The sequence below is a fragment of the Candoia aspera genome, chromosome 2 (assembly GCF_035149785.1).
Source record: "Candoia aspera isolate rCanAsp1 chromosome 2, rCanAsp1.hap2, whole genome shotgun sequence".
Taxonomy (NCBI): Eukaryota; Metazoa; Chordata; class Lepidosauria; order Squamata; family Boidae; genus Candoia; species Candoia aspera.
This window is the reverse complement of record NC_086154.1, coordinates 1,009,918-1,027,586: the sequence shown is the minus strand read 5'-3', so window position 1 is coordinate 1,027,586 and position 17,669 is coordinate 1,009,918. Positions and strand designations below refer to the sequence as shown.

The 17,669-nt window shown below is 48.3% G+C and overlaps 1 protein-coding gene and 2 pseudogenes across 1 annotated transcript in view; 1 reads left to right on the top strand and 2 right to left on the bottom strand.

Moving 5' to 3' along the window:
* LOC134491912 (zinc finger protein 420-like) overlaps positions 1–11,246 on the bottom strand; it is a 40,049-nt gene extending 28,803 nt beyond the window's left edge. The window contains exon 1 of the mRNA XM_063295972.1: positions 10,678–11,246. Coding sequence (XP_063152042.1) covers positions 10,678–11,145 — 468 coding nt within the window. The 5' untranslated portion in view covers positions 11,146–11,246. The remainder of the gene's footprint in view (positions 1–10,677) is intronic.
* The window catches only part of LOC134491907 (zinc finger protein 91-like), a 362,387-nt pseudogene that overhangs the window by 103,376 nt on the left and 241,342 nt on the right, over positions 1–17,669 (bottom strand).
* Positions 1–17,669, top strand: part of LOC134492034 (zinc finger protein 208-like) — a 216,664-nt pseudogene that overhangs the window by 83,732 nt on the left and 115,263 nt on the right.

Genomic DNA, 17,669 nt, shown 5'->3' with positions numbered 1-17,669 from the left:
TTCCAGCTACCCTTTTTCTGGTACAATTAACGAGTTAAATTGCAATGGCCATTCAATGCAAATTAAGAATTGTATTGTTAGTTTTCCCAATCAAGCATGATTTAAAAATAATAATAATAATAATAATCCAGAGCTAGACCACATAGAAAATCAGCTTGACATTTTACTGAAATGAGGATGAATTATAAACAAAGACATGTTCACAAGTCTATGAAATCCTAAAGCAGTAAGTTGTGGATGCTTACATCCAAAAAATGCATCAGGAAGTCACAAAAGAGCCATGTATGTTGCAGCTAGCTAGATTTCATTTAAATGCATGTAATCCTCGTTTTGCTTTGCTTTGCTTTGCTTTGCTTTGCTTTGCTTCGCTTTGCTTCGCTTTACAGACCTGTGAAGGTTGAAAATGCGAGGACTGGTCACAAAGTTACTTCTTCATCGCTGTTGGTCGCGAAATGAGGCAGTCACTAAACGAGGATCTGCCCAACAGTGGAACTGTCTCCCTATGGAGGTTGTGGCTCCTCCACCCTAGAGGTGTTTCTGAAGAGGCTGGATGGCAAAGGGTTGGATTAGATGACCCTGGTGTTCTCTTCCAACTCCACAATTGTAGGACTCTGTAGACTCACCAAATGGAGAATAAAATAGTGTTCTTGATGAGGATTAAGATTTGTTCTAGCACAAACTTTAACGCCGCTGCGGAAACCTGGTCTCTCCCGCTCCTGAAAAGAGCTTCCACCATTCCGCTGCTCATCAGACTTTTCTTTAAGTTGTTTCTGAATGTAGTAATTTGAAATTTTTAAGATAAAAAAACAGAAGACAACAGATGCTATGCAACATTAAAAACACACACACAGGCTGGGCGAATATAGTGATCCTCTCAAGGAGAGATTAGGCATCCATGTTGACTATTGCTCTTTAAACACGCACTTGTGAAGATGGGATCCATACATTGGGAGCTGTTTTTTGGATATAACAAGAGAATGGAGGGGAGCTGTGATGCCAACCTTCAGATATCTGATGGGGCATCCCCACTCCAACTTATCTGAGCTGGAAAGGTGAAGAAGAAGAGGAGCCGATGGACTAAAATTACAACAAAGGAGGTTTAGGCTAAACACCAGGAGGATCTTCCTGTCGGTCAGCCAGCGAAACAGACGGCCACCGGAACTTTGCTGGAGGTCTTCAGAGAAGCTCTAGTGCGATGTTTTTCAACCTTGGCAACTTTCAGATGTGTAGACTTGAACTCCCAGAATTCTGGAAGTTGAAGTCCATGCAATTTGAAGTTGTCAAGATTGAGGAACACTGCTCTTGTGAATCCTGCCCTGTGGAGGAGGTGGGATTAGATGACCCCTAGAGTCCCTGTGTCCTGGGAAAAAGAAGAATAAAGCTATGCAGTCTTTGGTGCTCTCTGAGCCTTGTTTTCTTCTTGCAGATGTTTCATTGCCGGACTAGGAGAGCCAGTTTGGTCTAGCGGTGAAGGTGCTGGCCTAGAAACCAGGAGTCTGTGAGTTCTAGTCCCGCCTGAGGCATGAGAGCTGGCTGGGTGACCCTGGGCCAGTCTCCCTCTAACAGCCCAACTCACTTCACAGGGTTGCTGTTGTGGGGAAAATAGGAGGAGGAAGGAGTATGAGGTATGTTTGCCACCTTGAGTTATTTATAAAAATAGTAAGGGCAGGATAAAAATTAAATAAACATCTTCAGTGCGAAGAGGGAGTGGGCCTTGCTCTCTGTTTATATACTGTGGTTTGTCCAGCTTGTGTTGGTGGAGGTGTTGTGCTCTTCAATTATCCAGTGCCATTGTGTAACTTTTCATTCAATCAACATATACCACCAAATATGCTAATATCTACCAATTTGATTAAAAGCCTTCTAAAAGAGGTTATGATTTAATGCAATTTTAAGATGCCCTCCAGACTGATTGGACTACCACATGGTCAAGGTTGCAGGATGGTGGGGGTTGCAGTTGGAAGGCAGAAGCTGGGGGAGGCCTGCCTATCACTTGCCCAAAGTAACTATGTCTAATTAACAAGGTTACAAGAACAGGTCATTGGCTGGTGAAAAGTTCTGGGAAATACACTTGCATCCTAATTCGTAAGACTCTAGCAATCTAATTAAAAATATTGCCTTTATTCGCCCTTATGATGAATTATTTCCCTTTCATTCATTTATTTACAAATGAATCCTTAATTTAATGGACCAATTGAAGGGTGGTTATTCCTGATGGTCCATTAAATTGGAGAGCATGTTGAATGATGATGTCTTCTTAACAATTACAATGAATCTTCACAGAAATTTGGTTGTATCACAGTCTGGTAAATTTAGTGTTCACTATAATTTATATCTTGCCTTTTTTTAAAAGTAATATTTTAGGTGGCATGGATTCTTTGCTGGCCAGGTTTACATGTGGATCCATGTTTTTAACATTAACACTATTCCTTACTCTGATACTTGGACAGATCCATTTCATTTCTTCTTCCAAACTATTCTCCCAGCCTCAAGGAGGAAAACTGACCAGATGAGGCATGCCGTATTTGATGCTCCTGGGAGATCTCCGGAAGGGATGGCTCTTTTGAGAGATGGAACAGGGTCTGTCCTCGCCTTGAAGGATTCCTCCTTGGCTTCCCAGAAGGTTCCCCATACCTGAAATACAAGCCAGGAGCAAAGAAGAGACTTGAAGACAAGGGGAGGAAGGGGTGATTGCCCTCCATCCCATAATCCATCTCCCCACATCTGGCAGTGGGGCTGAAAGGTGGCAATGGAGCCCTTTGCCCCCAAAATGACTTCTGCAAGGAGCAACCCAAGAACGACATACTCTCTCACCTGGCGCCCTTTGTGCTCCTTCTGCTCCTCCGCCCGGCTCAGCAGGCAGCCCTCGGCCAGGGCCACCGCCTGCGCGCTGCTCTCCGCGCCGCACTCGCGCACCCAGCGCGCCTCCTCCGTGGGTAGCGCGGCCAGCAGCCGCTCCAGCAGCCCCAGGTCCAGCAGCTGTGCCTTGCTGCGGCGCTCGGGCTGCAGCCAGCGGTGGCACCGGGCGTGCAGGCGGCTGCAGAGCTCCAGTGGCCCTGCAGCGTCCTGGTAGCAGAATTGCCTGAACTGTTGGTGATGGGCATCCCACATGAGGGTTTCTTCCTCTAGGATTTTCTGCCCCATATTTTTTCCAAATCCCCTCCTGCTTTCATCCTGGATGGCACGGAGGGCTTTTCCTGCTTCCTCCTCTACTGGATGCAAAGCCTCCATTTTCCTTCACTGCTGAAATGGACTTCCAACAGGCGCAAAGGTTCTGCTAGCTTCCAAAGCCACTTTCATTCACGGGACTAGAACGCGTGGTCTCCCAGTTTCCAGCCTGGCACCTGAACCACTACACCAAACTGGCTCTCTGGCTGGAGATGTAGGGGGTTAAAAAAAGCAAGAAATGTGTGCTATTGATATGCCATCCCTAGCTTAGGACAAACCAGCCATCCTACACGGGAGGGGAGATGCTAATTCAAAATGGCGATATTTAGGAATATTTCAGCCTCTCTGCTTCCGGAAACTGAATCAATAGAACGACAATATTCAATCCAGCAAGAAATTAGCAGACTCCAGTTTCAGCCAGGGTTCATTCTGTTCAATGCAGATTTGAATTGGGATCATGGCTTGAAAGGAGTTCTCAGCCTTTGACTCCTTAAAATGATAAATTTGCCTGCACCCAAATTAACAGAACTGATGTTTTTGCTGGGGTTAAGGTTGGGTAAGAAAGCTACAGTATACCGCTCTTTTTTCCTGTTCAGTTCTCTGAGGCCGCCTGGACAAGTCCCTGCAGTTTTCTCTGCAAGTTTTCTTTTCGGAAGTGGTTTGCCATTGCCTCCCTCCTGGGGCTGAGAGAGATGGACTGGCCCAAGGTCACCCAGCTGGCTTTGTGCCCAAGGCAGGACTAGAACGCGTGGTCTCTAGCTCGGTGCCTTGACTGTTGCACCAAACTGGCTCTGACAGCAACATCTTAAATGGTCTCAAATTTTTGTCATCCTGATGAAAGGAGGCTCATGAGGCAAACTCCACCCCTTATGTAAATGAACGTGAGGTCCTGACTCCTGTTCAAACGGGACCAGCTTTGTGTCTTGACTGTGCAACCCACATTGCATTTGCCCCTGCCGATCAGGGTCCCTAATTGGTTTGGATTAAGATCTCATGAAACTCCCAAATTATTTTCATTTTCCCCAATGAATTGGAGGAGCCGGAATTTGGGGAAAAAGGGGCAGGGCTATCCTATCAAAGACCAACCTGGATTTTTATTAAAACAACAAATGTCAAATGGCACCCCACTGTGATGCTTTCGTCTGGCCTGCCTTCGATTTTGGAGGCAATTTGTAACTCATTAGTATAACACAGTAACCCATACATACAGATTAACGTGTATCAACACACAGATGGATAACATACTCCCCCCCCCCCCCCCCGGCCACCGTTCACCACTGAAAGCCCAGCAGAGCAATCCTGGACCTTCACCAGCAGTCCTAGCACCCAGCTGGGAGAACCATCTAGCCACAGGGGTTCCTGGGCGCTTAACAAAGCCATTGTCTTGCATCAGAAAGAATACGACTGAGTGATAAAAGTCATTACTCTAAGTGAACCCAACACCTTAATTATGTCTTTACCACTCAAAGTGGTTCATCAAGCAAGTTCTAGAACATCCTTAAATTGTAGGGGGAAGAGTCCCGTAATGGGATGAGAGAAAATATTGTACAATCATTACCTTTCATACTGATTTTAATTATTTGGAGCTATTACCACCTCTCCTGGACTCTTCTCGTTTGGATGCAGAAGACCTCTTCCCAATTGCACCATGGTACAAACACGAGCACCCCGTTCCTGCAGCATCACCATGACACTGCCTCTTCATCTTGTCCCCAGCCCATGAGTGAGACAGGCTTAAGTCAAACTGAGCTGTGCTGCTGTTAAAGTAGCATTTCCCCCTCTTTGGATGTCATCCAGAGATGGACAGGCCTGAGGTGTGCCACATCTGCTAGACTTCGTCCCTCTTAACTATGGGGGAAATCAGTGGGTGGCAGCGATGGGGAACAGGACCAGCAAATTTCAGGTTTCTGCAGGCTCAGAAAGGTGGAGGACACTTCAGCTCAGCAGCAGGAAAGGCCCATAAATTGGTTATTTCTCCAGTTGGTGACTGTAGGCAAAGGGTTTGAGAACCACTCCTCCAAGCTAGGTGATACTTGAACTAGAGCACAGCTACTAAGAGATTGGGTTTGCTGATTCGTATCCAGCAACTACAACTTAAGAGCAGCTCATCTCTTCCTTGATACTCTTCCGCTCAAGTCCTGATCTGCTCATTACAAAATGCTACTTTTATTTCCCCTCTCTGAAAAAAGCCTTGTTCTAGAACTCTGTTGTTGGCTACCAGATCTAGCACACAAGCATCCAAATAAGCACTAGACTGCAGCCAAGTTGTTTTTCTGTGTCTTTTTGTTGACATTTAGTGGTCATCTGCAGCTTTGCAAACCAAGTGTGGCAGCCCTAACCTACTGATAGGATTGTGAGCTGGTCAACTTGTTGCCTTTGCCACACCTAGATGAGACAGCCTTATGTTCTTTATCCTCAGGCTCTCCTTTCTCAAGCCGTGTTCTTTTAATTATCTCTGTCCAATGTTCCAATCAAGAAGAACCTTTCCATGATCTTGTTCTCTTTCTGGTAGCAAACAGGAAGTCTCCTATATACTGACAAAAAAGCCATTTGAAATCAGGGAGAGGAGGGGAATATTCCTTCAGAGATATGCTGATCTTCGATCCTAATAAAAATTTTGACTTGATTCCTTTAGAAAAGAATTAAATCCATGCCATGTAGATCCATAGCCATGATCCAAGGTGCCCATATATAGCTCTCTTAGAGCAAGATTATTCTCAGGCACAATTCCATACTTGCATACCACCACCACTTCGTCTACCACCCCCTCCCCCGGTCTCCTTTGACAAACTCCAGCCAGTCTTTCAAAAAATGCCCAGTTGCAATTTACTTCTGGCCCTTAAGGAACAAAACCCCTTTGTTTTACACAAGAGAAAGAAAAAAAATGGGAGCTATAAAAACATTAAACTAAATAGAATTCTTGTCAATTTTATCTTCTGCTCGCTTGTCATAGACTATGGTGAAGTCAAGAAATTGTCTTGTGCAATCTATTCCTTTTAAAGAAGCCTCTACTGGTCTCTTGTATTATTTTCTACTTACTTCTATGGTTACTATTAGGATAATAACTACCTTACCCAATTCTGTGTTATTTGAAAATTTGATAAACAATCTCTCTTAATCTTCAGTTGAATTAATGATGAAAATATTAAACAAGGCCCAAGTTTCACATTGTAGTACCCCATTTATTACCTTCCTCCAGTTTCATGAAGAGCAACTGTTGGGCATGTTCTGAGTAAAAGTTTTGAGCCATTATGCATCCACTTGTCATGCCATTCTAACCACACTTAATTAACTTGCTACTCAGAATGTCACTGGCTACTCTGTCAAGTGCTTTGCTAAAACCAAGTTATATTACATCTAAAGCATTCCTACAATTTATTAAAGAAGTTACCCAATCCAAAAATGAGGGAAGGTTGGTCAGGCAAGACTTGCTTCTGACAAATCCATGCTAGTAATCTTCTAGTAAACACAACTTCTTTTTCAGGGTGCTCACAGATCGATCCTTTACAATCTGCTCTAGAATCTTCAAAGCATCAATGTCAAGAGCTGATTTATTGTATTTGATTACTCAGATATGCTGTTAATATTGTCTTTTCTCAACACGCCAGTCTCTTCTTCTCTCACCAATACTGATTTTTCCTCAAGATGTTTAGATCATTACAGGGCATGTTCAGATATCGGTCAATTGTTACTGTGTGGGGGCGATTTCAATTCTGCCACGTTGCATTTTCTCCCACTTTAATTGCACAGTTGTCGGTTTTTCTGACAACTCCACTCTAATTTCCAATAATCACTTCATTGTCTTCTAGATGCTGAATGCTCAATTTTTGCTCTAAAATTTCCCCAGACATCTGTGTAAGATGGACTTGATTTTAGCTCCTAGAATCCTCTTCCTTCCCCTTTGGAAAGCAGGAAAAAAATTTTTTTTGTTGGTTTGCCTTTTATCTGTTTGCCTTTTGTCTTCTTCTTTCAACAGTTAATATATGGGTTGCTTCCTTTCTTTTCTTGCTAGAAGATCTGAAAAAGCTCTTTTTGAATTTGTTTAGCATCTTTCACTAACCTCTGAGTTTTAGAGTTAGTCCTCTTTCCCTCTTTCTACCTCTTGAATGTATTCTTTTTCTTTTTCAGATCACCACCAAGCTTTTCCTACAGCCCCACTGGCTTCTTTTGTGCTCTGCCCTTCTTTACTGTGTAATTTGGGTTTCTGTAAATCCTTGGTAGTAAATCCCTCAAGTCTTCATTTTTCTCCCCAGTACCTCTGATAGCCACGGAACCCTGCTAGCCTCTCCCCTGCCCCCCCGTGCCCTCCAGCAGCACCTCTGCACCTCCCATTCTCTTGAAAAGTCACAGTTGCAACATTCCTCCAAGATACGAGGTTTATATGGTGTAGAAGTTCTTTCGCTTTGCCACCTGTCTCTGTGGTCTGGAGGTCCGAGCATAGTCACGGCAGTTAACCATGAGCTGACCGATTCAGACAACTTTCAGAGCTATGGCACAAGTCGGAACAGGGTATAGTTCCAGGTTATTCTGGAAGCACTAAACATGAATTTTAAGTTCTGCTGAAGTCTCAACCAGACAACACACTATGCGTTAAAAAAAACCTGCTCCCTTGGGTGGGTTTTTTATGTCTTCAGCGATGCTTTCAACTTTCTGAGCTGTTATCTCCAAGTGCAGGACCTGAGTCCCGGGCCACATGGATCCCCACAATGTCCCCCGCCCAATTTCCTCCACATGCGATCACCAGATTTTGACTTGGGATATGTCAAAGGAGGGAAATAGCTGAGTACGTGATTTGGGAGTAATCATACTAGCAATGTTTAATTAATTTAACTTGATTTTAATTGAATGTAAAGATGAAAAGAAATAAAATCAAATTTAGATTATTCTCCTGGTCCCACGCATTTTTTGTAATGCAGCTTTACCGCATGACAAGTATCGCTCTCCACTAAAATAAGTTGCTGTGGTCATCAGTGATACCCCTTTCTGTAGGTTTGCAGATGAGAAGGAAGGATTGCTTGGACTGATGGGTTTTCCGAACGCCATGCATTCAGACCCTTTCTCCTCTCCTTTGCAGATCCTCCTATGGGAAGTAAAGGAACTGCAGACCATGAAGTTTCCTCACCACTTGATGCATATATATGGCGTCTCTCCTTTATGCCTCTTTTTATGAAGAGTAAAGGAACTGCTCTGACTGAAGCACTTTCCACACTCCGTGCATTTGTAAGGTTTCTCCCCTGTGTGGATCCTCTTATGAGAAGTAAGAGCCCCATTTTCACTGAAGCTCTTTCCACACTCGGTGCATTTGTATGGTTTCTCCCCTGTGTGGATCCTCTTATGGGAAGTAAGGTGAGTGCTTGTATTGAAGCTCTTCCCACACTCAGTGCATTTATACGGTTTCTCCCCCGTGTGGATCCTTCTATGTGCAGCAAAGCTACTGCTCTGACTGAAGCTCTTTCCACACTCTATGCATTCATAAGGTTTTTCCCCTGTGTGGATCCTTTTATGCGCAATAAGGTGACTGCTCTCACTGAATCGCTTGCCGCACTCCATGCACTCATACGGTTTCTCTCCTGTGTGGATCCTTTTATGTGCTGAAAAGCTACTGCTCCGACTGAAGCTCTTTCCGCATTCTAAGCACGTATACGGCTTCTCCCCTGTGTGGATTCTTTTGTGGGAAGTGAGATTACTGCTCTTGCTGAAGATCTTCCCACATTCCATGCATTTATATGGTTTGCCTCCCGTGTTCATTCGTTTGCGTGGAGTAAGGGGAAAGGTTCTCTGAGTTCCTTTGGAAGAAAGAACAAGCATACAAATGAAATAAATAAGGCTGTTTATAGGGCTTGAAAAGCCTGTTGATAAGAAATCAACAGAACCTAAAGGCAAAGGGAGAATGTATAAAAGTTGATATTTTACTATTCCCAACCTCTGTTCTTTAATAGGCCTCACAGACAAGAGAAGACCTTCTGCACTGTATTAAAAAGTTTCCTTAATTCTTTTTAAAATATGTTTTTAAAAAAGACAACAGACAATCTTTTCTTTTATTTACACAAATGACAGATTGGCTTCCCGGTTAGGAGGTGAACGCCCCAACAAAATTTTAACCTAGCAAGCTTAGTAATTTATGAAGAGCAAAGTGATAAAGAAAATTTGGAAAGAGAGATACAGAAGGAATAAAAGTCTTCAGAGGTTTGTATTTTGAGAGGAAAATAGAGATCATGTTAAACCCTTCATTTTTCCTTCTCCTTATACCAGACAGGATTTGGGCTCATGATTTCTGACGATAGTTTGGGTCACCCAAGTACTTAAATTCACAGCACAGCGGGGCCCTTACCCAGTGAGGCCACGTTCCTGGAGTTTTCCAGCATGACTTCCCCGTGGAGGGCCTTTTGGTGAGGGTCCAGCTGAGCCCACTCCTCCTCGGAGAAACACACGGCCACCTCCTCAAAGGACACAGGACCCTGAAAGAGGAAACCAGCATTCCTGATTAACAGAGCAGCCCAGGAAGGATCCACAGATTCCCTCTCTATTAGTTCACAAACCCCAAAAACGGAGCTTTGCAATGAATTGAACAGACAACATTTTTGGTAAGAAAGTTGACAGAGACTGACAGCACACTTACAGCATGTCAACTCGATTGTTTCAGCAGGAGTTTCAGGGCTGTTCGGTGAAAGGAACCCCAGTTTCCTTCTAGATTCACCAGCAGATGGGCCTTGGACACCCCACCCATCCATGGCTCCAGTTCTTCCTGGTGTTTGCTGGCAGAAGTGCTGGGCAGGTGGGGGGTGGGGAAGTCCTGTCTGACATTTCAGCCCATGGCCTGCTGCCCAAACACAACACCTTCATGAGAGTTTGGGAGGGACCATCCAGGGATCTGTGTGGCTGCCATCAGTAGGCAGATGAAACACAGCCCACTGCCTGCTACTCACTGGATTCCCAGGAAGCTGCTCATGGTTGGAGCCACTGGCTGGCTGGAGGCTAAGGAAGTCAAGGTGCTACCTGAGTTGGAGTTCTAGCTGCTCCTTCAGCTCCAGCAGAAAAGGGAGGTGCTCCTACAAAGACCATTGACATTGTTCTGCTCCCTGTGAGGGAGAAAAAAAATGGTGGAAGCAGAATTTTGAGATACCACACCAAAGAGGATCCACCAACGTAGAGAGATATAAACTCTCTGGGGAATTTCACCCAGCTTGGAAGGAACCCCCGTTACCTCGGGAGGTGTCCTGACTTTGTTCTTTTCGGGAGATGCCCCCAGGAAACAGCTCCTGAGGGGGATCTGACAGGTCTCTCCTTCTCATGGGATGTGCAATGATCATCTCCAGAATCTGTAACACAGGGCAGGAAAAAGGGAGAGGAATGATGGGAACAGCACAGAGAGAAACAGCTTTTCCCTCTCTGCCCACAACGTCACAGCCTTTAAGCCTAGGAAACTGTAGCTGAGAAATATTTAAGAATTCCAACATTGTTTGCTTTTCCTAATGTCCCTTTAGAGGTCTTAAGGTGAGGTTCTCTCACCTGCAGCTCCTCCTGCCTCTTCTCCTCCGCCTGGCTCAGGAGGAAGCCCTCGGCCAGGGCCACCGCCTGGGAGCTGGTCTCCGCTCCGCACTCGCGCACCCAGCGCTCCATTTCTGTGGGCAGGAGGGCCAGGAACTGCTCCAGGAGCACCAGATCCAGCATCTGGGCCTTGGTGCGTCTTTCTGGCTGCAGCCACCGATGGCAAAGGCGGTGGAGGTGGCTGCAAAGCTCTCGCGGCCCCTCGGCCTCCTGGTAGTGGACATTCCTGAAGCTCCAGCGCTGGACCTCTGAACTGACCGTTTCCTCCTTCAGGATCTTCTGCCCGGTTCGTGCCCAGGTTCCCCGACGGCTCCTTCTTCCAGCTTTCTCAGCTGCTCGGTGCTTTGACTCCATTTTCTCCTCGTTCTTCAACACAAGCCCGAATGGGTCCAAGGGATCTCCTGGATCCACAAAGGTCCTTTCGATCATAAGAGCTGAACTTCAGGAGGAGGCCCTGGGTGAGTCTCACCAAGCCATCGAGCCCTTTGTTTCCGAGCCCTTTTGGTCACCAGACATTTCCAGTGTGGATATCTGAAGAGGAAAAGAAAAATATAGGCCAAGACATTTATGCTCCTTTGATCGTTGAGAAAATTGTGCACTCCTACCTATCCATCGTGCTTCCCTGCAGTTGCCAGGTTCATCTTATTGCCACCTCTCCTGCCTTTTCAATCTGAATAATACTGAGCTCCTCCCCAGACATGCTTGACAACCAATCCCCCTGTAGATTTTCTACTCACACCTGCCAACTTTCCCTCTGTAGAGAGGAACAGCAGCGACCTCTTCCAGACATCAGGCAAGGAGGCCCCCTTCACCCACACATTCAGCGGCACAGCTGCTCACAAAGTGCACCTATATTTTAACACTCCTCCAGTTACACCGTCTACCCCCACTTCTCTCAGCCATTCGCGACATCCTCCCACCATCTCTTTATTCTTCTTTTTCTCCTTCTCCTTCTCGGTCTTGGACTCTAACATCTATAGCAAGCTGTAGCATTTTTTTTCCTCCTGGGTGTGCATGGTTCTTTTCCTTGGTTTTATTTTTTACTTTTTAAACTGAAAGCCGCCCAGGGACATCTGCACTCCAGGGGCCACTAGATTTGATAAAATAGCATTGAGAAAACAAGTCAACGTCCGCCCTTCAGGACATCGCTTATGTCCCACAGCAACCTCTGATATACTCATGTTCTAATACTTTTCCATGCAACGCTTCTACTTTCACTCTTTCTCCCCCTATCCACTTTCCTCAAGATCTGTTCTCGATGCTTCCATCAAGACAATGCTCAGCTCCGTTTATCTCTGGCTCTTCCATTTCTACCATTCTGTGGAGCAAAACCAACAACTGTCGCCAGCCGCTGATACAAGTGCGTACTGCTCTGCCATGCATTTTAGCCTTTGTGTTCCTAATCAAAGCTGCACCTTCACTTCCCTGTAGCGACTCCATTCCATGAGATTTGAGTGTCTTCAGACGGATCTGTTCCATTTTTTCTCTTTCCCTTAGTTTCACCAACACACAGCATAACTATTTTCTCTCATATCATTCATTTGGGCTTTTTCCGATTTATTCCTCTTCTGTTCCAAGTCACCACATCTCTGCCACCCATCCGGCTTTCCACAATTAAGACCATCTCAGACGGCCTTAAAATATGGCAGAGAACCTGCAGGCTAGGGTGACAACCGTCCTTGCACCGGTGCCTCAGGCACTAAGGACCATCCCAGTCAGTTTGGGCACACGTGGGCCACGAAGACAACCAAAGCCCAGTTTTACTTTACCCCACGGAAGCTCCCGCTGTCCTCTGGATCTCCAAACCACAGACGATCATACCGGTCCCACATCCACCAACTCAAAGTTGCACACTCTGTGCTGACACAGACTTTGGAGATGACACAGATCAATGCCAAGTAACAGCATGGTTTCAGGGCCCTCCCTCCCTGCCCGCATTTTGGGGAGGGTCTTCTGTGGAGGTGCAGATCAGCACCACTGACAGTGGAAACTCTTGGGGGTCTTTCCAGGCCTGACAGCCAGAACATTTGAGGCCTTTCCCCCAACCCCCCAGAAGCTTGAAACAGGACCGCTTGCAGAGGGTGGAGGAACGCCAGGCAGGAAATCCCCTTTCCCAGATTCTTTTTTGCTAGAAACACTGGGAAACAAACCTGGTTTATGCACAACATGCTTCCTACCCTCCCCCCAACTCTTTCTGGTTTTCCTCTGGAATTTGAAAAGCAAACAAGCCTCTCTCCTTTCTCACCCTCTTCCTACCACCCAGTGTAGACAGTTCCCGGATGCCGCAGGGAAGGGAAAGGAAGGGAAGGAGGGAAGCACCACCAGGTGATCCTCTCCGTAGGAACAAAGGTAGGGAAGCAGCCCACCCCTATCTCCCTCCCTCCCCCCAGTGCTGGATCTTTTCCATGCACAGGCCAGGAGCAGGAACGGGGGTCTCCCCCGCCCCCCCCCAGCCTCGGATTCGGCGAACCTCTCGGGGACTCCGGGGACCCTCCCTCTCGCCCCGGCTCCGGGGCTGCTTGGAGGGCCGCCGCACGTTCCCCCTCCCTCCGCAAGAACCGGCCGGGGAGGCGCTGCCGACGGGGGCGGGCTGTGCTGTTCCTCCCCCCGGGAGGCTCTGGGTCGCGGGAGCCCCTCCTGCCCGCCCCCCCCGGATTCCCAGGGCGCAACTCACGGCCGGTGCCCCGAGCCAGGCAGACGGGGCGGAGCATGCTCGGTGGCGCTCAGCGAGAAGGCGGCGAGCAGGGCGCCCCCTGCCGGGACCTGCGGGCAGCGCCGGCACCCCTGGAGGCGGGGGCGCGGGGGCACCTCAGGGGCCATCCAGGCCACCCCTGCTCAGGGCAGACCCGCTGCGGCGCCTGCCAGGCGACCCTCCTGCCTCTGTTTGGGCTAGACGGTAGCACTGTCGATGGCGTTCATCGCGGTGGGAAGCCTTTGCGGAAAAGACGTTAAAGGAACGCGTTGGATAGTTAGTACTCGTGTACTTCATGCTCCATTCTTCCCAGGAGGCTGGGGCCTGCAGAGGTCACCTAGTCCAAACCCTGCTGAGTGCTGGGTGCGCTGGGCCTTTGCCAGACGACCCTGCTGCCTGTTTGAGGACCTCTCCTGCACCTGACCTCCCGCTTCAAGTGGCGGGCTGTTCCCCTGGCCGAACCCTTGTCAGGTCAGGGAATCGCCCCCAACAGCTCACCCGAAGCTGCTTCCTTGGAGTGCTCCTCTGCTGGTTCTGGTCCTGCGGAGAGAATAGATCCCCTCCCAGTTTTGTGGGACCTTTTCCCCTCCCATTCACGTGCCAGGTGCCATCTGTGGGCGCAGAGAGGTCGACCTCTGCCAAAGGGCAGACCTCAGAACGTCACCCACAGGGGATGCCAGTTGCATCGTTTTGGGACCAGCAGTTTCACATCAGCAGCAAACTGTTCCCTGCTCCCTTCCATCGTCCCTGTTCTTTCTCGAGGGCTTCGGTTTCCTTCACCATTCCATCTGCGAGTGAGACCCGGGTCTCTTGGCCACGCGGATTCCCCAAATGTGCAGTTTGCCCCTGAGTGTTCCTCCAGATGTCGCCAGTCTTTAATTTGGGATACGCCAAAAGAGGGAACTAGATAAATGACTTAGGAATCATCATACTAATCATACCTTAATAAATCTGATTTTAACTGAAGGTAAAGATAAAAAGTTGAGATAGAGGTTTTCTCCTGGACCCCCCCCCTTTTTTTTTTTGGCAGCACAGGTTTAGCACACCTGGAGTATCTCTTTCCACTGGAAAACGCTGCACGACTGTGGCTTCTATGGGTGTAAGCACGCGGGCTGCTTTGACTGAAGGGTTTTCCAAACTCCACGCATTTCTGTGGGTGGTCCTTTTATGCGAAATGATGGGCTACAAAAACCGAAGCTCTTCCGGGCTTGATCATGACGGGGGTCCTTCTCCGCAGGCCTCCCCCGGGGAAGACTCGGGGAACTGCTCCGGGCGAAGCTCTTCCCACGCTCCTCGCACCGACCAGGTCCTGCCCTGCGTGCGCCTCCTGCGAAACCCTGTTCGCTGGAGCGCTTTTCCCGCTCGGTGCATTTGTACGGTAGGTTTCTCCCCGTGCGGCTCCCTCGACGCGCGTTAAGGCGCCTGCTCCGACTGACGCTCTGGCTACACTCTTCCCGCCTGCGGAGATCAAGGGGTTACAGCGAGCAAGAGCGGCGTCCTAGAGGGGCCGAACGTCCCCCGCCTCCCTCTTGGCGGCGCGCATGCTCAGTCCCCTCCGAGGCCCCGGGAGGCTGTGGGCGCCAGGCGCTCCGCACGGGCGGCGGGGGACGATGGGAGCGGGGGGGGGGCGGAGAGCCGCTCGAGGGAGGGGCGCGAGTCCGCGGGGTCACGTGGCCCTGGCGAGCCAATGGCGGGAGAGAAGCGCCCGTCAGGTTTGGGCGGGAAGGGCCTGGCGGGAGGGACCGGGGGCGAATCTCGCTCGTCGCCTCGGAGGCGCCGGGCTGGTGCAGGGCCTCGGGCGGGGGGAGGCCAGAAGGCCCGAGGGCCGGCCGAGGGGATCTCCTGGTGGCCTCGCATCCGGGCCCCGGCAGGGAGGGGAGCCCGAGTCCTTGGCCCGCAGAACTGCCTCTCCGCCCGTGTGGGCTCTCGCGGAGCCTTTCTTTCGGCAGGTGGAGATGCCCACACGCGCCTTCCCCCCGAGGGAGGAGCGGCGCGCCGCCCGGCTCGGCCCTGGGCCTGAGGCCCCAGAGCGAGGAGCGTGGACAGGAGAGGCCCGCGAGGGACCGCCTGGGTCCCTGACAAGGGGTCTCCTGGCCAGGGGGCCTTTGGGGCCTTGCGCTTCCCCTCAGACCACCGCCGGAAAGCCTTTGGCGCCTTGCCCGTGCGGCCGTGGGATCTACTGGTGGTCTCCCGGCCGGGCAGCGAGAGAGAGGAGAGGCTGAATGCTTCTTCCGGGCTGGGGCTTCTGGAACAAGCTCCCCTTTCTCAGCTGCCTCCAGGCAGAGGGTCGAAGAGAGAGCCCTTTCCTGAAACCCACCGAAAAGCAGAATTGGGCTCTGCGAAAGAGGAGAGGACGAAAAGCTGCCAGGTGGATGGACGTGGCTACGGTGGCAGTGGGGCACCGTTGGGAAGCCTGAAGGACCCAGTTAGGGACAGATCGTCTTGGACAGAATCTCTCTATGTGGTCGCTAAGAGTGGAGCCTGCCTTGAGGGCACATAACCAAAAATCAGATGTCAAACAACCAGCGCTGTGGTGGCAAAGCTTTGGATAATGGCCTCAATTTTAGCTCCTGAAATGGGTGAAAGTTGGCTTTTCTTTACTTGAAACAAGGATGTCCTCAGAAACATCCTACCCCATGCTTCCAGCTTTGCCATCAAGAAGGCTTTGCAGCAAACTCACCTTAGACCATCACAGATTTTTTCTGTACTATATTTAGAGAGAAAAGAGGATCAGAATCAATGTAAACCCAACACAAAAAGATAACACTTTGGGCTTTCTTCCACTTCCTCGCTTTTTAGCCTATCTATTCAAGTTAGAGGACAAAAAGGAGGGTTTTTCGCATGCTGTTCAAGGCAAAACTTTTAAGATTTCCAGATGCAATTTTTCCTTGGATTGTAGGAGTTTCTTTGGCTTTCTCAATAAAGAGTTACCACAAGATAAATTCTCATTTTTCCCCGAGTTGGAGACCTGCAGAAAGGGGAGCGATGACTGCCCTACTCAGCTTACCATTAAATTTGATTCATACGTGAATAAAGTAGAAATCTCTTTAATGGAGTGTGATATGCAGTACAGTGAAAAAGTTGCGAATAAAAGTTCCCGTACTTTCTCTAAGTTGAACGGTCCAATGAACTCAACCCCCTCCTCCTCTTCGGTATGCTGCCCCCCCCCATCCTGTGCCAGTTCGTTCAGTGCTGTGCAGATGTCTCCCAACGACTCAGCAGCTTGACCTTGGATGCCAGAGATAGTCCAAACAAGATGCTTTCACATGTTCTGGGAATGTTTGATCTGGGAGCATGACAGTTTTGTAGCAGATTGTGGACTGTAATCTGGGCTCCCTGTTCCTCGTCCATCACCTTAGTCACTGCATTGCAAAAATAGGCATTGACTACAAATTTTAAACAATATTTGTCTAAGTTCAAAATTAAACAAAATAGCATTAACCTCTATTAAACACTCGTGATAAAAGAAGCAGCTTCTGTCTCTTCAATGCTGGAAGGAAAACAAAGCTGCAGTAACCTGGAGACATGTTTTACAGCAGACAAATTTACTTCATATTAGAAGCTTTAGTATGGGATGAGTTTCTACTTGATTTAGGATATGGAATAGTTAATATTCCTATTTAGAAAAAGTCATGAGACAAGTTTATCTGAGAGAACTTTTCCTTCTTTAGAGAAAACTTACCAAGGATCATAAATGCACCAAGAAAGTAAAATACAGACACTATACATAATATAGCAATTAGCAAACTTTGATACCGCATACCAATGTAAGCAATGTAATTAGAGGCCACAGCAGTGTCATCACCTGCTAAAGCTGAGGGCATAGTCTGTCATCAGTGAGATTAAGGGAACGTTTGCTAAGGAGAACCATTCCACCATCAGATGAGAGACTCAGGACACATCAAGGCAGGTAGCTCTTGATCTCTTGCCTTCCACAGAGCAGGAAAAGACCAAGACCATCTTCTGCTACTCAGGCAAGCAGGAAGAGATGTTTATGAGAAGTAGCCAGTTGTACCTGGCCACAAATGCTTCCTCTAAGCATCTGAGCAGAGAGCAGGATCCCTCACCCAACAAGGCCACATTCCTCAAGTTTTGCAGCATCACTTCTCTATGTGGGGCTTTTTGGTGGGGATCCAGCAGAGCCCACTTCTTCTCAGAGAAATATCCAGCCACCGCGTCAAGGGATGTGAGACCCTAAAAAAGGAAAACATAATTTCTCTTTTAAAAGAGAAGTCAAGGAAGGGTTTGCAATGGATTAAGT